At 52.0% G+C, this 23,963-nt stretch overlaps 1 protein-coding gene across 1 annotated transcript; it reads left to right on the plus strand.

Moving 5' to 3' along the window:
- The first annotated feature begins 352 nt into the window (after positions 1–352).
- Positions 353–23,834, plus strand: LOC122391647 (synaptic vesicular amine transporter-like). The gene is made up of 12 exons (XM_043385765.1): positions 353–471; positions 7,141–7,287; positions 7,557–7,781; positions 8,131–8,305; positions 13,458–13,516; positions 19,475–19,558; positions 20,031–20,213; positions 20,497–20,598; positions 20,987–21,213; positions 21,541–21,724; positions 22,269–22,405; positions 22,986–23,834. The coding sequence occupies exons 2-12, from the start codon at positions 7,170–7,172 to the stop codon at positions 23,043–23,045; spliced, it is 1,554 nt and encodes a 517-aa protein (XP_043241700.1). The 5' UTR covers positions 353–471; positions 7,141–7,169; the 3' UTR covers positions 23,046–23,834.
- Positions 23,835–23,963: the final 129 nt, after the last annotated feature.

Consider the following 23,963-nt stretch of genomic DNA (forward strand, 5'->3'; position numbering starts at 1 on the left):
TTAATAAAAGGAATTGTAATGCACATTCAAATGAGTCTTAAGCGTGAACAAAACTTAGAAGTAGTTTGACTTATAATCAAAGTGATCCAAGCGACAATTCATAGTGCTAGCTCGCTAAATTTTCTCCATCGATTTACCATTTTAGGGAGAGAACAATTTGACCACTTCCGCACTGAATCTGAGGTCGATCATATACCCGACGATCATTCTACACATGATCTGTTCGTCTGCCCCCGGGGTATCTTTCCGCTGGTCCACCAATGGGAGGGGGCGCGGCACCCGCTGCCTCTCCTGCGGGCGGGCGGGCGCTCCTCCCGGCCGCCCCAGACGATATAAGGCGGTGCGGCCGGCGGCAGTCCGCGCAGGCCGAAGGGCCCGGCGGCGGGCGGCGGCTGCGGGCAGGCTCTCCGGAGGAGACGGTATGGAGTGCCAGAGAACGCCACCTCGACCCATCTGACGCCACCGGCACTGGTGAGTGGCCGACCACCTGTTGGAGGGTGTGTACTGTGTAACACATCGGCCTGTATTATTGTTCGTGATATTTTCGTATTCATTCTCGTTGCCAAGGCCGCGTTTTTGCGAAATGATTATTAACTATCGGTTAAGCGATCATGCATGATACAGTTTGTTTGAAGACTCAGTTTATTTGTGTATGGCAGAAAAATCTTCCATTCTTTGGACAGCAGGAAAGCTTCGAAAATGGCAGAAATGTGTATTTATTAGCCCAAGAGCCGCTGGGGGGGGGGGCATAAAGTTGCCCCCCTTACGTTTTTTGCGGGATATCTCCGAAACCTGATAAGCTACGAACTTGAAACTTAGCATAGCTTTAAATCAAAAGTACCTTGGCCATATTTGAGGACAGATTGGTGGTAGCTCTTACGATGATGTCACAGTGACGTCATAAAGTTTTGTAGTCTTCCAATATGGGGCGTTTCTGAAGTCGCTGAACATGAAACGCAACTATAAGTGAACTAGACATCACCTGCTGTCATCCTTATACATCTAAATACACTTTCAACTAGTTCCTGACCAATAGTCGGTCCTTTATATTCGGTACCATGTATCGAATATATCGTAAAAAAGTAAGGGTCGCAAACCTATGATTTGACTTCTGACGTCACTGTGACGTCATTTTAAATGGGATCGAAACCAAATTTGGATACAACTTCGCCTAGGTATTCAAGATTATGTGTGCAAAGTTTCGCTTCTCCATCTCTTCGCGTTGCGACATCGTCGCAGAAGTAATGGAGGGAGGGGTAACTATGTGACTCTCCAGCGGCCGGAGGGTGGCGCGGAGGCCCAGCGGCCGCCGGTTCATGCTACCACCCACAAATTGATCCTGTATAACAATCGATATAATAATCAATTGATTAAACTCAAGATACAATTAAGACAATTAGACTACACCTAACCGTGATTTATCTGATTATAAGCCAATGATCCCTCATGATTTTCACTATGTGCAGGCACCGCGGCATCAAGTAAGCTATTTTAATGTTACTGCTATTTTTACTTTAATGGTGGATTAGAATAACAAACTAACGCATCCTTTTATGAGAATATAGCCCAGCCCAGGGGCGGATCCAAGGGGGGGGGGTCACATGGGTCATGGCCCCCCCCCCTTGAGGCCCGGGGGCCCAAAGACCTGCCAGGGGCACCACCGGCCTATCAGGGGTATCACAGTCCTGACAGGGGCACCACAGGACCGCCAGGGGCACCAAAGGCCTAGCAGGGACACCACGGGCCTGGTGCCCCTGGGCCCTGACAGGATTGTAACGCCCCTGACAAGCCTGAAGTGTCCCCGGCAGGCACGTGGTGCCCCTGACAGGCCTGAGGCGCCCCTGCAAGGCCGGTGGTGCCCCTGGCAGGCCTGTGGTGTCCATGGCAGGCCTGTGGTGCCCTTGCTAGGCCTCTGGTGCCCCTGACAGGCTTGTAATGCCCCTGGAAGGACTGTGGTGCCCCTGGGCCCTGACAAGCCTGAGGTGCCCCTGACAGGCCAGTGGTGCCCTTGCTAGGCCTGTGGTGCCCCTGACAGGCCTCTGGTGCCCCTGACAGGCTTGCGGTGCCCTTGGAAGGACTGTGGTGTCCCTGGGCCCTGACAAGCCTGAGGTGCCCCTGACAGGCCCGTGGTGCCCTTGTTAGGCCTGTGGTGCCCCTGGCAGGCCTCTGGTACCCTTGCTAGGCCGCTGGTGCCCCTGGCAGACCTCTGGTGCCCTTGCTAGGCCGCTGGTACCCCTACGCCCGGAGAGGACTGGTGCCCCTGAAAAGTCTGAAGTGCCCCTCGGCAGGCCCGCGGTGCCCCTGACAGGCCCAAGGTGCCCCTGCGAGGCCGTTGGTGCCCCTAGCAGACCTCTGGTGCCCCTGGCAGGTCTGTGGTGCCCCTGGCAGGTCTGTGGCGCCCCTGGCAGACCTGTGTTGACTGGTGCCCCTGCTAGGTCGCTGGTGCCCCTCACAGACCTGTGGTGCCCCTGGGCCTTGATAAGCCGGAGATGCCTGGCTATGACAGGCTCGTGGTGCCCCTGATAGACCAGTGGTGCCCTTGCTAGGCCTGCAGTGCCCCTGGCAGGCCTCTGGTGCCCCTGCTACCCCTGCGCCCGGAGAGGACTATGGTGCCCCTGAAAAGCCTGAAGTGCCTCTCGACAGGCCCGTGGTGCCCCTGGGCCTTGACAGGCCCAAGTTACCCCTGCGAGGTCGGTGGTGCTCCTGGCAGACCTCTGGTGCCCCTGGCAGGTCTGTGGTGCCCCTGGCAGGCCTGTGTTGACTGGTGCCCCTGCTAGGCCGCTGGTGCCCCTCACAGGCCTGCGGTGCCCCTGGAAGGACTGTGGTGCCCCTGCCCCTAGGGGTGCTCATGGGCCCAACAGGCCCGTTGTGCCCCAGACAGGCCTGTCGTGTATACTTGCTAGACCTGCGGTGCCCCTGCTTCCTGGCAGGCCTGTGGTGCCCCTGGCGGGCCTGTGGCGCCCCTACAAGACCGTAGGTGCCCCTGGCAGGTTTGTGGTGTCCCTGGAAGGACTTTGGTGCCCCTGACAAGCCTGAAGTGTCAAGGACAGACCCTTTAGACGCCAGGGTCAAGTTCGTCGGACTGACAACGATTTGCTTACCTGATAACGTTCCTGGTAAGTACTCATTACTCAGCGTCCACAACATATATACACATAGCACATTCATATATACTTGCTTACAATTGGTAAATGTGGTTGTGGCTAAGAGTTAAGATACTGACAAAAAAAAAGAAAAAGAAAAAAACTGAAAATGGGGGCACCACCAAAATGAAGTGGACGAAATCCGTTGAGTTTTTAATTTTGGGTATAGGTAGGGGCACCACTTCGATTCATGACCCTCCCCTTGGAGTTTTCCTGGATCCGCCCCTGGCCCAGCCTCTTGACTGCTGACATACTCGTATAACCGCCTTTTGCGGCAATAACGGCCTCGAATCAAAGGCATATACCTCACAGATTCGTATGATGTCGATCAGCTTCTAGGCTCCCAGCCCCTGAAATGCAGAGGTCTGAGCAGCTCCTGGCTAGAATGAGAAGTGGCCTGTACCTGAATCAGAAAGCCTCATCCTGGAACGCATGCCACACGCTATAATCGAATCAGATGAGTCGGGCATATGAGGTGACCGCATTTTATTTGTCAAAAGTGCTCTGGTCAACTAGCTCTTCTTTCCGCATCACTTAGATAGTAATCTGGACGTGTGCCTCTTCCTCTCAGAAGATACAGTGCGCAGCGGGCAGATCGGCTGATACTGAGCATGACGCGCGCGTCCAGAACCGACCTACTGATGACGAAGCTTCGGAGATCCACCCATGGATTTTTCTTGTCCCTGGCATCGATGAGGATATGGGGTATTTTTGTCCGTCGCATCGGATCTATTGGATCGGATTGGGATTATCGCCTTATTCATTGCATTACATAACCTCGGCCAATGCTCTGACTTACAATGGAAAAGAAGTTCTAGATATATCTCAACACCAGTCTAAAACAAATTTATAGATAGTGGCAGCTTCGCGACAACTCTTCTATCGATTTTATGTTCAAATAATAATCAGGATGACATAGGACTGACCGGTCGCTATGGCAGTGAGAAAAATTTGGGCCCCGTACATATAGGAGTACATCCTTCAGGCTAATCTGCGGCCTGACCTGACTAACCTGCGGACTGACCTGACCACGTCTCCGGGTCGAGTCCTGTGGGACCCCCAGACTGATCCGGGCCGATGGAGGCGTATTGATCGCGGTCCGCGGGGAGACCGGCCGCACGGGCTCAGATCTGTTTTTGTCACGCACACTCCTCCCCTGCGGAGACGAGAGGATGCCCCCGGGATGGACCGAACGTGACCAAAGGAGTCCCGGAGCGCCGGTCATCGGGAGCTCAGGCGCGCCGTGAGAACGACATGGGTGCAGAGGAGTATGGCATACCTTACTATATGCGGGTAGTGAAGTAATCTTGATATGCGGTGTAAGCGAACTTTTCTTGTATTTGAACGTAGGTAAAAAAATGGTAGGTATCCCGTATCCAGCTCTGTGCCGTTAAAAAAGCAATGGAGTCACGTCACCTATGTGATAAGGGGTAATTGGTGTGACGTGTGAAGTTGTCAAGAAGCAGGCTGGCTTGCAAATGGTGAGGCTCAGCAAAATGCAGGGTTGCAGCTCTAAAAGCTCGTTGCTAAAAAGCACTTTCAAATGTTGATTGCCAATTCCAGTGTTTTTTCCCAACTATCGATTCACTGGATCGCATCACCAGAATACCGGAATCTAAACACATTGCCACCAAAACTGACGCTAAGGCCCCGATCGTTACGCCCCCCTCGAGTCACTAGCCTGGAGGACGTTCGTGGGTAGATTTGGCGGACGGACGTTGGCGTACGCTGGCGGACGTACATCGATGGACGTTGGCGGACAGCGGCAGACGTTGGCGGACGGACGTCGGCCGCCGTGTCCGGACCGTCCGGCCCAGGTGCTCGCTCCTGCTATCTGCCGGAGGCGCCCCGATAAATCTACCCGGCGGCGGCACTCAGACTTTGTAATGACGCCGGTATCTTCGCCGCCGCCGCCGCGCCGTTTCTCGCCGCCATTGGAATTGTAGATGACGCCGGCCGGCCGCCCGCTCTTCTTGTGCAGCCTGTTGCGTAACTGACGGAAGGGCGGACACCACTGACCACACCCAGGCCTAACAGCACAGGAGTCGCTGGGTGAAGTACTGTGATATCGGGCACGGCAGCACGGCCAGAGTTTGTCGGTCTTCGACCGGTGTCAGCTGGTGACTCTGAGAAAGGTGTATGGAATGCTATGATGTAATGACTAATGAATGCAGTACATACTCATAGCGGTCCTGTTGGTGGTGGCATGAGGCAGTGCCGAGTACGCAAAGGCCCGGCGGTCTCAAACATTTTATTGGGACGCATGGTATCATCTGGCAAGTTTCATGACAAAATGTAGGCATGTGTCACTATGTATACATGCAGAGAAAAGACAAACTTGGGAGATGGCCAAAGGTTCCCCTCAAGGATTGCCCTATAGCGGCCAAAGCTTATTTATCACAAATGTTTTCGACGCCCAAACACAAACGTCGCAAGCCACGACAGAATCCCGCAAACACAATGTATTTTTCCGTCATATGTCACTCCGACACCACACTCGGGCACGGCTCGTATCCTCCACAGAGACGGGCGAGCACGTCTCGCCCTGCAGAGCTAACACCGGGTGTGGACAGAGGCACACGAGCCGAGTCGTCCCCACCGCCGACCAAACAAACGCCGCTCGTCACCTAACTTGTGCCGGCGCGGCGCGCACACCTGATTAGATTTCCCACAAACAGCGGCGGCCGAAAGCCGAGCCGGCGCGCGTGACTCCGCCGAGCGGCCGTCGGCCCGGGCGGCACGTCGACCTGTTGACGCCGACTCCTCCAGCCGCCGCCCCCGCCCCCGCCCGGCCGCCGCTCGCCGTCGAGAGGAGCGGTGGATCGTTATCTATGTCGTTACGCCGGCCCCGGTCCGGGTCGGCCGAGATCCGCCGTCTCAGATCGATGTTCAATTCGGCCCGTCAGCGAGCGACAGATTTTACCGGCCCACTCGGGGGCTGGGGGGGGGGGGTCGGGGCAGGGCAGGGCTGGGGCCGACAGCCGCCACAAATGTACCGGACGCTGTGTGCTTTAAGTTCCGCCGGCACAGCGCTGCAATGCTGGCCGAGACGTGACATGAACAGACAGGCTTGGGTAGCTACTAGCCGTTTTCACGACGGGCTAGCTGGCGAATGCACCTAATTTGACCAAATATGTACCCAATCTCTTTTACGGCAAATATCTTTAATTTATGAATTCATTTAAGTGTTTTAGTCGATGATAACGTCTGATAGTATGACAAAGAAGGCATAATAAGCGATTAGTGCAGCCCTAGCTAATAGCAACGAAGAAACACACTGAACCTAATTTGACCAAATCTGCACCAAATGTGTACCAGGTGGCCGTCGTAAAAACGACTACCTTAACTAGTTAGTCTTGTCAGTTCAGTCGGAACAGGAAGTGACTACCTATCCTGAACCGGATCCAGTTGGAGCAGCCGGAAGTCCAGCGGTCCAAACTATGCAGCTCCTGTCAGTACCCGGCGCTGGTAGTAGTTAGTCCAGCGGTCCAAGCTACGATTACCTATCGGGGACCGGTCCCCGCCGGAGCAGTGGGCGCTGGCGGCAGTCGGGCGAGAGGTCCGAGCTGTACGGTCTCCGTCAGCAGCGTACGCTGGCCGCAGTCGGCCGAGAGGTCGTTATCGTTGTCCTGGGAGCCGTGGTTCCGACCGAGCGCTGATTTATGTGGAGAGACCGGTCGGCGCGGAGGGCGCGGTGCGAGTCCGTACGTGACTGGTGGGTCGTCTCCTTCGGGGACAGAGGAATGCGCAGTCGTGTATGACGACGCGGTAGATAGTTAAAAGCTTCCGATCTGTCTGATTTATGCTTCACAATTACGTATATGATAGTTCTAAAACACATCACCATGACAAGAGAAAACGGCCGATGTTTCACCAACAGAATGTGCCTGGCTGTTTGGCGTGTTCTCCTACCCAGCTGATGACGCAGATGACTGTCGTTCGGACACTGTCGCTCTGACACTGTCGCTCTGAGACCGTTTCTGCGCGCGTGCTGCAGGTGACGCGGCGTGCGGACGCCGGCTAACGATGGGCGTACTGGACGAGCAGAGCGGCTTCCTGCAGCGATGTCGGGAGTCGCGCAAACTGGTGCTCATCATCGTGGCCATCGCGCTGCTGCTAGACAACATGCTGCTCACCACCGTCGGTAAGAGCCGCTGCTGCTCACCGGGGCAGCTGCTGCTCAGTGCTCACCACCGTCGGTGAGTGAGTGCAGAGTGGTAGGCCAGACCTGCTTTTTAGACAGAGCAGCAGCTCAAACTCAGCTCAGTGGAATAATCAGGCAGTTATAATTAGTGTTTACTGTTTATCATCCCGCATACTTTTTGCCTGTTCAGTGTTTCCTCAAGAGTCCAGTTTATCTGAGCGTTCTCTTACCGGATTTTGTTTGCCGCCCCGTCCCGTTCTGTGCGACAGTCCCCATCATGCCCGAGTTTCTGTACGTGCTGCACCACCGGAACGACGGCCTGACGACCACGACCGTCGAGCCGCCGCTGCCACCGACCACCACTGAGGGCCCAGTGACGTCACGCGCCGGACCGGTGACGTCAGCGGCGCTGGTGGTGGGCTGCAACTGCACCCGCAGCCAGCTCGGCCTGCCGCCAGACGATCCCGGCGGAACGCCCAACGACTGGCCGCAAGGTACTCATACCTGCAGTACACTGGCTTAGCGAGGCATGAATTGAGTTTCTGGGGCGAAATTGTTACTTCTTTATCTGTCTAGAATCTGTACTAGCTTGTATTCATTTGTAGAATACGATTGATAAATTCCTGCACAATTTCTTAGTCATAATGAGTTGACCGAATCCATCAGGATATAAATCCCAAACTACCCCAGGGTTGACCGGCTCGCGGGTCCTTACTGCCCTCGGGTGTCCCTCTCAAATAAGCCACCGTCCCGCTCCCGAGCTCTGATTGTCATGTCCCTCTCAGATGAGCCCCCGTTCCCTCCAGCGCCCTGGCTCATGATTGCCTCGTTGCCCGCTCTCAGATGAGCCGTCGAGCAGCTGGCCGCCGTCCACCTCCCCGGCCACTACCACCCTCAGCGCCGAGGAGCTCAAACACAGAGAGCTGGTCGAGGAGAACGTCGAGGTGGGCGTCATGTTCGCCTCCAAGGCGGCCGTCCAGCTCATCACTAACCCGTTCGTGGGTCCGCTGACCAACAGGTGAGCAGGGCAGACCAACAGGTGAGCAGACCAACAGGTGAGCAGAGCAGGGCAGACCAACAGGTGAGCAGAGCAGACCAACCGGTGAGCAGACCAACAGGTGAGCAGAGCAGACCAACAGGTGAGCAGACCAACAGGTGAGCAGAGCAGGGCAGACCAACAGGTGAGCAGAGCAGACCAACCGGTGATCAGACCAACAGGTGACAGAGCAGACCAACCGGTGAGCAGACCAACAGGTGAGCAGAGCAGACCAACAGGTGAGCAGAGCAGGGCAGACCAACAGGTGACAGAGCAGACCAACCGGTGAGCAGACCAACAGGTGAGCAGAGCAGACCAACAGGTGAGCAGAGCAGGGCAGACCAACAGGTGAGCAGAGCAGACCAACAGGTGAGCAGAGCAGAGGCCTCTTGCACCAAAATCCTCTTGCGCCAATGCTTGGATTATTTTGCATCGCACACCCAGTCCAAGTCTCAAATGTAACAATTTACGTGCAAAATTGAGCAAGCACATGTAGGATTATGTATGCGCTATTGCAAACAAATTTACCATCATTAGATTAGCTTATTCTGAAACCGGTTTTTCAATTTTACCTAGCTAGGTAGTTTGGTGCAAGAGGCCTCAGGGCAGACCAACAGGTGACAGGGCAGACCAACAGACAGAGCAGACCAACAGGTGACAGGACAGCCCAACCGGTGAGCTGAGGTGGACTCCTCTTGTGTCAAAGAGGGGTTGGAGGAAGCCTTACCGCGGTGTGGGACAGTAGCGGCAGTGGTAGACTCGCGGCAGAAGTTAGAGACGGCTCAAATCATGAAATAATTTGCACAAACTATATACAGCCCTCTGTCCGTCTTTTTTCCTCCGAGTTAGGAGTTCTGACATTTTTCGATTTTTCGGTAGGGAGTACAAACAAAACTTTTCGCCTTCCCTCCCTTACCGCTGAAACGCTCCAGCATTAACCCTATTAGTGGCAGGCTCCTGGCTACCCCCTATTAGTGGCAGGGGGGGGGGCTGTTTACGACCCCCCCTTGATATCTCGAGATCTAACGGGCCGATTTTCAAAATTCAAACGGCATTCGATTTCGCTCAACGCGATCTACATTTCTAAAACATAAAAATTAAAAAATGTCAATAGGGGGGGGGGGGTACAGGGGGGTAAAAACGGGCAAATTGCAGATACAATTTACAATTGGCCGTGACTGTTTATCACGGCCAGGTTTCTGAACCAATCTTAACGCAACTTTTGCCAATCGATAGAGAATGAACCAGGAATTCACATGGATCCTAAAAATATGCATTTTCAAAAATCATAGGCGGATACAGATCATTGAGATTGGGGGTACACAAAAAGTATAGTAAATAAGGTTTTTGTTGGTACTGTTTCTAAAAAGGGTGGTAATGGTCTTGTTATGTTACAATTTTCTTATGAGAGAACGACTACAATTGTATTGGTCATGCATAGGCGGTGTCAGGGCACCTATGTTGGGAGGTAAAACATAACCCCCCTTTTTGGACGCCTGGATCCGCCTATTATAGCAAAAACGTGTCAAAAGAGGATGCACAATAACTTTGTATATGTTATCACATGATACCTTTCATTCACTGTTCGTAAAACTGGTGCAGCATCGTGATCTTCGCCCAAATGACTCGCTTCACGAATAGGACCCCCAATTCCCAGTGCTCTGGAGCCGCCCCTGGTAAAGTTATGAACTTGAAATTTTCAGGGAATGTGCCCAATTTAGTTTTAGGAAAAGTCATAAAATTTCAGCATCGTAGCTTCAGCGGTTTCGGAGATATTCCCGAAAAACCTGAGGGGTGGATAAAAACAACCCCCCTGCCACTAATAGGGTTAACGTCCAGACTGCTGATCTTTAGCCATCCTCGTCACTCCCATTTGTCGTTCAGTGCCCATTAGTTGCCGCGGCCTGCGACTGATCATAGGGGACTGTTTATTCCCACCCTCCCGTGGCTCGGCCATTGTTTTGCCGCGGTGCCTCCATGCTCCGGTTGTCACGCGTCGGACGCGTGAGTCGCCCTTTCCTGGTAGTTGTCATGACCTGTCTGGCGGTCGTCCGGTCATGCCCAGTCGCCGTGGCGCGTCCTCGGGACCGTCTTCTGCGCCTCATCGGTGCACACACGCGCCAGCATCGATTCTCGCTGGATGATTGGACCGACGGCCGATAGGCCTGGACGGACGGCGACCGACCCCATGTCACTGCGTTAGCGGGTCCGATGTGACTCTGTTCTAGGGATCATAGGGCGAGATGTAGAGTCGAAGGAGAATGCACGTCATCTTAGCATTGCAGCAATTGAGATAAGTTCAGAATGCAAATTTATCTGTTCGTAAGTGCGCTTGATTCGAAAAGATGCGTTGTTTATTTATCAAAAACACTTCTCCCCGCCATTGCAGTAGTTGCGGAACTTCTTGTAGTCGCATAATGCTCAAGCAGCGCCGCTGTTACAAATGCTACTGAGAAACGTTTAGCGGTGTCGTGCGCACGCGCCGAGACGGCCCGGCGCCCCTCCTTAGCAGCTCGACAGCGCTCACGGCGACAGTCGCCCGGGGCGAACAAAGCCGACACTTAACTCCGCGGCGGCCCTTTGTCGACGGCCGGCAAAGGCTCAATCAGAGGCGGCGACCACTTCTAGTGGGTGCTGGTCCAGACGCAGCGGCCGCCGACTGGCGATACTAATGTGGGACAGAGTGGCCGGCGGTGGGATGGGAACTGATTTTCGACGGCAGCTTGTGAGTCTCATTTCCAACAAGGCAGATAGATATAATCGGCAATGTGATGTCAAATACTCAAGATGGATGGCTATAATTGTTCGTCGCTAAGTTACTTTGCGAATGGAGAGGGACAAGAATATGATAGCAATCGTTCCCGAGCTTTAAAACACGCTAGCAGTACAAATCGCACAAATATCTCATACCTATTTGAGCTGGAGTCCCAAGAACAATAAAAATTAATGCAGCGCGCGCGCCCTGCGGACACCCAGCCCACTTGGTGGGGTTAATAGGCACCAGTTCCGGGCTCCAGTGGCCCCGCTATCTCGTCATCATCCGATGCGCCCGGCTTCCGGCGCCGTTATTGGGCGCTGCGCTGTTTATTTTCGTCGCTCTCAAGCCGTTCACCCAGCGAGCGGCGCGCTAACGACATTCCCGGCGCTCCGGCGACGTGCGGCGGCGCGCCGTCGGTCGCGGCGCGGGCCGCCTCTAATGGAGATCGCTCGTCACCGCGCCGCCGCCGCCGCCGTCCGAATGCACAAGCGGGCGGGCCTTTGAGCCCGGCGGCCGGTCGCGGTGCGGTATTGATGCGGCTGACCGGGCCGGCATGCAGAGTGGGTTCGTCCCCGCCACCGGTACCCACCGCCCGGCTGCGGCCGACAGCGCAATATCAGCCGCTGGGGCCGGCTCGTACCGAGTCTGACAGGGCCCGGCGTCCCGTACCGGGGATCCGGAGATAAACCCCCACTGGAGCGACACGGTCTTGATGCATCGTGCATGACAGCCCAATGTGAATAGTAAGCCATAGGCGGTTGGGATGAAGTTTTAGATACCTCACATCCTTTTGTCATGCCGCATGCTTGCATTGTCTAATGTCAAGACTTCATTTTCATGACGTCAAGTTTAAACTTCTTCGGACGACATCCGTTCCCACGTTCCGCGCTTCTTCCCAACGCGGAGCAGGAATAACTGATTGCTTATCCATCAGTGATGTTATGCGGAGGCTTCAGAAGTGGGCTCGCCTTTGGAGGCAGTTACGTAACCGGTGCTGACTGGCCACAGTACCTTACCTATCACTCAAGTTTATCACTTCTTTTTATATATTTGAGGCAGACTACTCAAGCACGACAAAATTGGGCATAAAATGTGGTTTCTGGCTTACTGAAGGCCAAGTATTATTATCACATTCCCGTAAGGTTTATCGCTCGAAGGCGCTGGAGACTCGCTAAAATGCATACTTGGCTAAAAGCCCGTGCGGACCAATAACTCGTCCAAACCACCGAAGCACTAACGGCATTGCTGTGAGTCAAGGTCACACTAAAACATAAACACGCCTGAGGTAGCGGAGGCACTCCCTTTTTCAAGGAATTGTCGAGAGAAAGCTGCGAAGATTTAGTAATCAATGGATATTTGATAACTTTTTACGGCGATTGTATAGATAATGTGTAACTATATAAATGACGATTCCCAGCAACTCGATCTCGCGTCCGACCCCTGCGTCTGACCCGTGGTTCTGTGACCCCTCCTTCCCTCGTGGACCGGAGGATCGCCGCCGTCAGAGACCCGTCCGCGGCCAACGAGTCCACTTAGCTAGTCCGCGGCCCTGATCAATGTCCGAGCAGTGACCCGAGAGATCGGCACGGACCGCAAAAACGGCAGCCATTGTGGACAGCTCGGTAAATCAGCGATGCAGGCATGTCGCGAGGTCGCCAGGGTGGGACGCGACCCGGCCTAATTATGGTGATTTATGCGGCGATCTGCACTAATGAGAGAAACGGCTGATGAATTGCCGATTCTGATTGTGCTTAACGAAGTCAGTGTACGGGGTGCATGACATATTCTCTGGTCGGAGGCAGCTGGAGGAGATTTAATCGATCACATTTGTACTAAATCACAGGTCTCATTTTGAGTTCCTTAAGCTGGAATAAAACCGAGAAAGAGGAGCAATATGAAGCACACAATGGGGTTGGATGCATTCTTTTAATGGCCACATGAAAAATAGATGGATCTGGTTTTCCAGAGCAGTGTACTACATAAGCGAATATTGATAGGTACTGCCGAAGGGGTAGACGGTCAAGGTATCAGCGCCCGCATCACCGTTTGTTTACCAAGGTCCCCCACGCTCGCAGCGCCACTGCGCCTTGTTTTGACGCGTTCGTATCCACTAGAAACATAATATTCTGCACCGTTCTCATCTAGGTACTGTTCGATAAACCGTATGTTCATGTGGAATCGTGGATGAATATTGAAGATGAATATTGCAGAAAATGTGACGGTTTGGTGATTTTCCAGGACAATCAGAGCTTCATGTTTACCAACTGAGTCATATCAGCGAGTACGTCATAGTCGAGCCGCACTAGCGCCTTAGTGATCCTTTCGTGAGTATTGTCGAAATCGAAGGAGAACTGACTCGGGCGAATCCTGTTGCAGGATCGGCTACAGTATCCCGATGTTCGCAGGCTTCGTCATCATGTTTCTCTCCACAATAAGTAAGTAGGTACCTACATTGACATAAACGTATTTGGTTTATCTTACCATAGAGATCTTATATACATAGAGATGACACGCCTATGTTAAAGCACTTGATTTCGTGGCGATTCAGTGGGTCTTTTTAAGCAAGGTTTTCTGGGGTGCCATGGCCCGTGACTTGCATTTTACAAGGATTCGGTCAAGCAGATTGTGTTCACATCCGTTTATTTTTAAGTACAGTTTTTCCTTTTTGTCTAGCTGTGACGCTTTCGAGCGTTATTATTGAAATGATATTAGGCATGTTTTAACCTTATGCTCGTATCAGGTACATGTATGTATCATCTATCTGCATGTATCATTAACCCTCGCCGTCCGACGGGGGGGGGGCGGGTGCCGCCTCCCTATAGGTTTTTTTTTCACGATAGCTCCGAACACGCAGGCGATAGACAGCTGAAGCTTGGCATAGCTGACCTTTGATCCAAGTCGCATCTTGTGACACCAACCGCATTTTCAGGTCAGGTCAGGTCACTGACCTGTGACGTCATATGTGAACCTCTGCATAGTCCTCAGATGTCGCAACTTCGCAACGCCGTCAGTGCCAGAGGAACTTTCACAGGGAGGTGAAACTTACAGGATTTAGTGTCATCCAGAGGTCTCACAACTTGTACATATATCTCGGATTTTCCCTAAAAATCACATGAGGTCAGGTCGGCCACGTGACCTCACCATTAGGTATAAGTCAATGGGGAAAAATGAAAACTGCTATGTTAGCGCCGAGAACTATCTCTGTCTCCAGCACATGGAATCGTGATTTCTTTCACGCCTTGCAAGGTCCGATGCTTCACTTTTGCATTGTTGACATTGCGTGGCGTCATTTATGGTCACTTGGGTCATTGATTAAAGAGAGCGCGGTTTTGAGGCTCATGATTACATATATAACTGCAATGAAAACCGTAAGACGGTTTGACAAAAGTCAGTTTGTCAGTTTGCCCAGCATGTCTTATTTTCTTGGCCCTATTTTTAATATAATTATTAGCATGAGGCTTACGGTTTTCATTGCAGTTATATACTTGGGTCATTAGAGTTTGTCATCAATAACTCCCCATCAAATTGAGTTAGCGAGTCGGGAAAGCCACCAATAAACTCAGGAAGACCTGCCGATTCGAGTAATATGTAACATGACCTCTGTCAACCAGCTTCGTGATCTGGGGGAGCTGACCTGCCCTTGACCCGAGGTCAACACCTCAAGTTGACCTCACCCGAACAAAAAGTATACCATTCGACGCGCCTTAGCAAGGCGAACACCAACACGATGATGCCAAAATCGCGGCTCTCCGACCGTTTTTTTTTTTTTTTGCGAAGTTATGAAAAACTGAACCCTGGCCCTTGGTCACTTGACCTGACCTCAAGAGACCTTAAAATCGGGTACCAGTACCTGCGTCTTGTAACGGCGCACACGCTTGTTTTTTCCGCGACGCTCTAGCTTCATCAGGGGCGAAACGGCGAGGGAAATCGTACCAACTCCCCCCCCCCCCCCCCCCCCGGCCGGCACGTATGTAGTTATTGTACGAGGGGGTATCGAAAAGTTATGATCATCACCATGAATTACATGAGATAGAAATTTGATTTTTTTACATGATGTTCATTACTCCTTTACAAGTCACCACACACGACCGCAAACTTATTGCATCGTTTCTTGAGCTGCCTCAGGCGGTCATTGTGGGACCCTCGCACTGTCCCGTAAATCACTGCTCCACCTGATCAATGACGTCATTTCTGTCCTTAAGTCACCGGCCATACTGTGGATTCTTCATCTGCCGTAACAATCAAGAGTCAGTTAATACCCGGGCAGGTGAATTTCTTAGATGCGGTAGGATTTAATGTCCACTTCATGTTGTTTCTTCGATCGCAGCTCAGGACGACTGGGCGGGGGCGCTGTCAGTGCGGATAAAACATCTTTCTTGGGATTTTTTTTCGGCGATTCTGCTTGAGGCCATCTCACAACGTCTTCAAAAGTGTGCAGTAGTGCTTGCTTATCATTATCCGACCATCATCAAGACAGTCGGTAATGACTATCCTACGCCAGATCCAGATCACTGATAGCATTGACCTTCCATATCGGCTTCTGCATCTTCGCCTTTTAAGAAGGACAGATGTGCCGTGCTTAAACTTCTTGATCATCTTTTTATCTCCGGATCATACACATAGATCCAGCATTCGTCACAAGTCATCAAATGATCGAAGGTGTCTTCAATTTCCTAAAAAAGGCCTAGTTTTCAGTTCGAAAGGCCAAGACGCGTTTTTCTCTTGAACAAAGTAGACACACGAACTTCTAAGCGGGCTGACTCCTTTATCGTCTGTAGTTCTTCGCTGATAATATTTTCAGGCGCTGCCAGCATTGAGACTTTTCTGTTGCACAATCATCTGAAAGGTCACACGACGATCTGTAAGGATGAGGTCCTCCACTTCCTTCACAGTCACCACCTTGTCAGTCACTGGTAGTCACTCACTTTTTGACTCCCCTGCAAGGGCCATGCAACCAAGTTGAAAATTATTTCTTCATTTTCGGTAAGTGCATGAGATGGGCTTTCCTCGCCATAAACTAATTGCACGTTCTTGATGTATTTTCTCAGTGTGATACCGTTTCAAATGGATTAGTTGGATGACGGTTCGGTCCTCAATGGGCCCAATACTCATCTTTTTTACTTCTAAGTCTCTCCTACATAAGATAAAACCACTTCTCAGGATTTTCTTTGCGGGAACATTGTTCTTAAGAACCAAATATAATACCAACCAAAAATCATCAAAATCGGTCTATATCTTCTATGTGATGATCAGAACTTTTCGATACCCCCTCGTAGAAAACCAATAGGTCCGGCCTGCGAGGGTTGATGTGTCATTGAATGGGAACATGCAACATATGTATATTTGAGCTTGCACCGTGCTCAGAAAGGTTCAGAACAGCCGTTTTCACGACGGTTGACCGAAAGCGCCAAACTTGACCAAATCTCAAGGAACCTACCCTGAAAATTCCATGAACCTGACCCAAATGACCTTAGACCTGTAACTTTTTTTTTTGGGGGGGGGGACCATGTCAGCGGGGCCATAAAACATGCATCGCACAACCCTAGTAAATAGTAAAGTTGGTTCATGTGCTGACCCTTGGTGACCTGACCTGTGACCTGACATGGTATTATCAGTGACCTCTAATAGCAACATATATACTAGGCAACGTACGCCCTATTTTTAACGTACGCGAAACATTTTATCATTGACCTGACCTGTGACGTCATCGGTGACCCCGAGGTCAATGAAATTGGAGTTCCATCGACAAATTTGACAGGGCTATCGAACATCGTTTGAATGTTACGGATCCGTCCAGTAGTTTCGGAGATACGGGAGGGGGGCAAAAAATGCCCCCCCCCCCCCACCGCGCGGAAGGTGGCCGGGAGGTCCACCGCCTGCCGGGTTGATGAGAGCCTGAGTGAGAGAGAATCATAGAATGCTTTTAGGCGAGCTTTTAAGGAATTCAATAAAAACACAAAATGAAATCATGCTACAAATTTCATTGCTTACCTAGGAATGAAATCAGCCAGGAAAGATCAGCAATATTTTTAACCAGTAAAACGCCTTTTGGGGCGACCAACGGAGCGAGCGAGAGGGTGGGCCTTGGACAAGCGAATTTGCAAGGGACACCTCCAACTAACTTGTGCACTGCACCCTACTAACCGGTCCCTAGCGATGTGCCAAATTTGAGCGCAATCGGCCTAGCCGTTCTCGAGAATTGGAAGCGGCACCCTGCACGTGCACACGTGCAAAATAGGTCACAACTGACTTTTGCACGGCACCCTACTAACTGGTCCCTAACCATGTACCAAATTTCAGCACAATCGGTTCAGCCGTTCTCGAGATCTGGAATCGACCCCTGCACGTGCGCACGTGCAGCAGCACCCCAACTGTGGCACATGGATATGCATTGCCTAGTGGGTGCCTACCTACATACCAACTTTCAGCGCAATCGGCCAAGTAGTTACCAAGATATTGCAACAATTGCAAAACTGACACCTCTTCGTTTTGCACGTGGCACGTGCATAAGCGGTCACCCACATGCATCGAGAATAGTCCAATACTTGGTAGAAGGAATGAAGCTACCCTAGAAAAATCATCGAATGTAAATCGGTCAAGTGGTTGCTGAGATATAAGCCTCGCAAAAGCGTAACCACAGCCGGCCGGCCGCTCATACTAAGAAATTTCCGTTAATCTACGAAAGACTACGCTTGCTTCGCTCGCTACGTATTAATTTCTTCAGACTAACAATGCCTCAGCCATATTGGCACGCTACTGGCTGAAAATAAGTTGCTTAAAAAGACCCACTGAATCGCCACGATTTTAAGTGCATGTCATCTCTATGTATATAAGATCTCTATGTATCTTACAGCATGTTGTCAAAATAAACCATACCCATTTATCAGGCTCAGCATCGATTCATATCGAACTGTCTTATCTGGGCAGTTCATAGTTCGTTACATATTTAATTAAAAATTCCTGACACAAATGAGGCAAAATTTGTTTTTACCTCGAACATATATTTAACCCTCGCCCGTAAACGGCGATCTGCCACCTTCGCCCATGCAGGGGGGGGGGTTGGTGCGACCCCCCCTTGGCGTTTGAAAACGGAGCGTCGTAGAGCTTAGCGGAAAAGATCAACGGATTGCTCTCGCCGAGATCTCGCGATTGGTGGTATATTTTTTGGTCCTAGGTCAACATTTGACCTACTTTTGACCGGTCATAGGTCAAATTTTCGGAAAAATAAACTTTTTTTCAAATTTCCGCGGCGATTGCGGCAAAACGGTGGGAGGTATCGACTTGAAACCTTCACTATCGTGTTCCTTGATCAATTCTCTATCGTTTGGTATGTATGTCGTTTCCCTAGCTCTAAAAATGGCGCGTTGGGAGCGCCGGAAGTCGGCAAGGTCACAGTCGGCGGCAGAAATTCGAAAAATCAAAATTTAAATTTTTGAAATCTGATTGTATTTTTGGATTTGGGAGGTCCATTTGCTCCCTATAGAAGCTAATATTGCTGCATATTCCCATTGAGGTGACAAGAATTAGCAAAATAGTGGTTCGGGCGCTTTTCTAAAATAGTACGGGGACCCGCAGTTGCTTCTGTACACGAACCCCAACTCTAGCCGTCTGTCCTGTCCAGTAACAACTGATGATAATGATATCGACTGCTGGTCCCTGTACAAGAGCAGCTGAGGTTTCCTGTGAGTGCCCTCTGACAGTTTATCGTTGTTTCCTGTGAGGGTGCTGGGACAATTTACTCAGGGTCGCTGTACAGTAGCAACTGCGGGTCCCCGTACCGGACGCTGTTCCTCTTGTGACGTCATAGCTCCGTGACCTGACCTGACCCGGTCAAGTTTCTTATACCACATGATAGCCAATACTTGCCCCAACATGCATGGGAAGTTTCATCACGATCCATCAACCGATGTCCGTACCACCGGCAGGAAACCTCGGGCGTTGGCACTCAGTTTGTGAAAATCCGGCCGGAGGCTGTTCCCTTTGTGACGTCATAACTCCGTGACCTGACATGACCCGGTCAAATTTTTTTTATCAAAAGATGCGCAAGGTTTGCCCCATAAGGTACCCAAAATTTGGCGGCGCTGCGCGCCGCCGTTTTTGCACTATTTACGAAAAGCCTCAGGGGGGGGTTGCACCAACCCCCCCCCCTACATGGGCGAGGGTTAATTTAAAAACTAGAAGGCAATTCACTATCTACCAATATCTCGGAAGGCTTCGCATCGACACGGCCCGATCATCCTCATTCGACCGTCATGTAAGCTTGCGCGGCGCGGCTCGCGACTGGGAGGTATACTGTGCCGCTGTGCTACGGTGTTCCGCGGCACAGTATACCCACACAGGCCTCCGGCCGCCGCGGGCTGACTGAAGCACGGGTAACTATGCGTCTGTTTCAGTATTCGCGTTTGGACGGACCTACCCGATACTGTTCATCGCTCGGGCTCTACAGGGAGTTGGATCGTCGTGCTCCAGTATTTCAGGTCAGTCGAGGATTAGGCTACAGCCTCCTAGGCCCTCCTAACATCCAGCATGGTTCAGCAAACGGAGTTCTCTCAGATAAAAGGATGCCATCCCGAGGGAAGAATGTGGCTCCTCGCAGTCATCTAGCTTTGGTATCCCATTATCTTTATAACTATTAATGGTAATCGATAGCTGGTTGACAGAAAACACTGCACAAGTGGGCTCCCGTCTTCCGAATCACCCACATATCGTGGACCGTGGTGGCCTATGAACATACATATGCACATACACCGGCCGCGCGCTCACTAGCGGCGGAACACCTTCAATTAAGGGGGGGGGGGCACTGCCGACTTTTGGTCCCATTCTTTCCATGCAACGCCCATAGGGCTAATGTTAAAATGCCAAAATCAAATGGGGCACGGTGCCCCGGTGCCCTCCCCGTTCCGCCGCCTATGCGCGCGCTGACGCCTCCGTCCCTCCCGCTGCGGACAGGTATGGGAATGCTGGCCGAACGCTACCCGGACGACCAGGAGCGTGGCAACGCCATGGGCATCGCGCTCGGCGGCCTGGCCATGGGCGTGCTGATCGGGCCGCCGTTCGGCAGCTTCATGCTGCAGTTTGTCGGCAAGACGGCACCGTTCATCGTGCTGGCCGTGCTGGCGCTCGGGGACGGATGTGAGTGACGCATTTAACGCAAATTAATTACAGGATCTATCATATTTACATAAAATATAATATTGTAAAAATATAATATAATATGCATTATATTAGGGTAGCCTATAAGCCACATATGTATTTCATATTCCTTCACTTACCTATATATGTCATTTCCAGGTGTTGTATAATACATCGTAGTCAAGTTTCTCGGAGTCAGTACTTATTACCGCGCCGAGTTGCCCTTGTCGCGTGAATGGGAGACCCCATCGTCTCTAACTCGTGTTTCCGCGTCTCGTTTCAGTGCTGCAGCTGCTGATCTTGCAGCCAGGCGTCCGAAAACGGCCTGAGGAGGCGCCCTCCCTGAAGCAGCTAATCCAGGACCCGTACATCATCATATGTGCCGGTGCGTAGAAAATGCGCAGGTTGAGAATGTTCTTTTATCCCATGGTGAAGCCTGCAGGAAGTTTAGGTGAAAAGTGGTGAGGGTTTTTTAGGTACCCAACTTTGAAATTTTTACGGAAATATTGTCGAATTAAATTAAAACTAGATTGGAGGGTTTTTTCTGCGGTATTCTGCCAGTCCGGCTTTGATTATTGTTTACCTACTTCGGTGTTAATCTCTTGACACCTATCACACCAAGCCCAAGTTGGAATCCTACAAGGATGTATGATGGATGATGGAATCCTACAAGGATGTATGATGGATGATTGAGTCCTACAAGGCAGCTTGCTCAAATGCTCAAGCACACTAGACCTTGTATAACTCTTCACTGACCTCTGTTTCCCGAGCAGGCGCCATCACCATCGCCAACACGGGCATCGCGATGCTGGAGCCGTCGCTGCCCATCTACATGATGGACACGATGAAGGCAGACAAGTGGCAGCTGGGCGCCATCTTCCTGCCGGCGTCCATCTCGTACCTGATCGGCACGAACCTGTTCGGACCGCTCGGACACCGCGTCGGCCGCTGGCTGGCCTCGCTGGTCGGCCTCGTCATCATTGCCGTCTGCCTCATGTGTGTAAGTGTATCAGGTACCTCGAGAGATCAGCCTATCCTTTGGCTACAAATAATAACTGATTTAAGACCGATTGCCACAGAACCACAAACATGTGATTCCCGCGTCTTCACCGATCCACGGTGCCTAACATCTGGTCCTCCCGAACATGCCGAGAGCACAGTTTGTGACCTCCCTGTACCAGAGCCCCGCGTGCAACAGCTGACCCTCTTGCAGCAAGTTCCTAAGTCTCTAGCATGCAACCCTCCTTCCATACGCAGATTTTGGCCAGCACAGCTGACCATCCTGCATCATGTCTCAGAATCTAACATCTGACCGTTTCACCGGCAGATTCCGCTGGCTGTCAGCATCAACCACCTGATCGCGCCCAACGCCGGTCTGGGGTTCGCCATCGGCATGGTGGACTCGAGCATGATGCCGCAGCTGGGCTACCTGGTCGACATCCGGCACGCGGCGGTCTACGGCAGCGTCTACAGCATCGGCGACGTCGCCTTCTGCCTCGGCTTCGCAGTCGGTCAGTCGCCGAGGAGGGGAGAGGGGAGGAGCAGCGTGAGGAGAGGGGAGGACGGCTGGGAGGAATTATGTCGGTCAGTCGTCTGGAAGACTTAGCGGCAATAGACAAGGAGAATAGAATTAATAGTTTAGAAAGCTAAAAAATTGAACTGAAAATCGTTTAAATCCGGGTTAAAATAATCTGTTGAATGAGTCAATGGAAAGCTAGGTACGGACTCGTTCATCATTGCCATTTTTACATCCCTGGTTGCCATATTTCGAGAGAACATACATTGCTACAAATTATGTAGAGCTTCAATGACAAAGTCATGGTCGCTACAAAATGTCCCGTCGACAAACAGCACAAATGGCGTCGCTGTTAAGAAAATTCTGACACAAGTCAAACAGTACGTATTCCTCCAATTTAGTAAACCCCCTGGGTGCGGGACCGTTGGCGTCTGACCCAGTTGTCGCCTGTTTATTATGTTCAATGTACTCCAATTTAACCCGGTGTGCGCCCCAATTAACCCGGTGTGCGCCCCAATTAACCCAGTGTGCGTCCCCAGGGCCGGCCCTGAGCGGCACACTGGTCAAATCGATCGGATTCAGCTGGATGTTGTACGGCATAGCGTTCATCACGCTGCTCTACGCGCCACTACTCATCTACGTGCGCAACCCTCCGTCTAGACAACCCGAGAAGGAGGTAAGTGCTGGCCAGACAACCCGAGAAGGAGGTATGATCAAGTCAGATAACCCGAGAAGGAGGTAAGTACCGGTCAGACAAACGGTTAACGAGATTTGACTCGCCCCCGACAGCCCGGCAGGAATCGTCTGACGTCTCAATTTCCCCTCTCCAGTCAGCCGGGTTTCGTGGGCCAGCTGATAGCCCTGTCTAAAGATATGTGTCGTCACGGACAGACAGGGCATCCCGGCCCATTAGCGTGAGAACGTGATGCCTCTCTGATCTCTCCCATTGTGACTGAGGAGCACGACACTTTATAATCAAAGGGAAGACATAAGCCACCTGCAATTACTTCCACTACCTCGAGCTTCGTCTTCTGATTATTATCAACGCAGATAACTTTCGAAAGCAAAGTCGCGATTGGATTTCCTAGCAAGGCGTAGACGATAACTCGAATACACATTCCGGTATGTTGGTCGTATTCTTCATATTTTTGGCCTTTAGAGACAAAAACAACGTGCTCGTTCGACGTTCGCTGTCCAATGTCCATCTCAGGTCGTGTTTTACGTTCCCCACTGACGCACATCGTTTCTTTCCGCAGTCTCTCTACGACAAGGCGTCGGTACGCTACGTCAGCTACCAGAACGAAGAGGACGAATGATATCCGTGAGCTGCGGGGGTGGGCGTGCCCCGCAGCTCGCCAGCGCCGGCCGGCGGCGCCCTCTGAGCCCGGCTGGCCGCCGGCGCGCCGCGAATGGCTGCGCGGCGCGCCGGCGCGCCGCCCGCCACGCCGCGGTCCCGGCCGGCCCGGGCCGCGCTCCACCGAACCGAACAGGCTGGTTGCCTGGGGACCAATCGATGTTGTGTTCGCTGTTGCGCGTGTCGCGCCCTAGCCTTAAGGGTCCACGCGGCGCGGCGGTGGCCCGGTCGGCAGTACGGGATCGCGCTCCGGGCCCGCTGGTAACTGCCGACGGACGGGCGCCTCTCACCGCAGCTGAATGACACCCCGGGGACACATCAACCCTGGCACCCATCTCAGAGCACAGCACCGCAATATCCCACACAGATGAACGGCACATTCCCTTTTAGCACGCACCACCATACGCACCAACGGATATTCACCATTTCTTTGCAGATCACACTTTGTCCTATCACTTCTAAAACTGACCTGGTATTGAAAACATTAAATTTCAAACCGTTACCTTTCCCTCATGGTCGCCCCTCCCGCTCTTTGCACGATAACTGAGCCACAGTACCTACTCCATCCTAGTTGATGGAGCTGCCGAGGAGCGGCGCCACAGTCCCGGTACCGATGGCGCCCCGTCTGCCCCGCCGCCACCGCCGCGCCGCGTCATGGATGGTCTGAGGGTCCAAATATGTGCCGCAAGATTGTTCATTGTTACTTGTCTACAAAAACCACTAAAAACCAATAAAATGCTGAAAAACCGTGTTAGTTTGTCGTGTTGTTTTGGGCCTGGCGACTACTATGGATACCTCGACGGGCGGTAAGCACCGGTACCCTTTACTTCGAGTAGACGTCTACTTTACCAGTCGGTGTAAAAAAAATCGACAGGACTTA

Source organism: Amphibalanus amphitrite, unplaced genomic scaffold, assembly GCF_019059575.1.
Source record: "Amphibalanus amphitrite isolate SeventyFive unplaced genomic scaffold, NRLGWU_Aamphi_draft 000447F_arrow, whole genome shotgun sequence".
Lineage (NCBI taxonomy): Eukaryota > Metazoa > Arthropoda > Thecostraca > Balanomorpha > Balanidae > Amphibalanus > Amphibalanus amphitrite.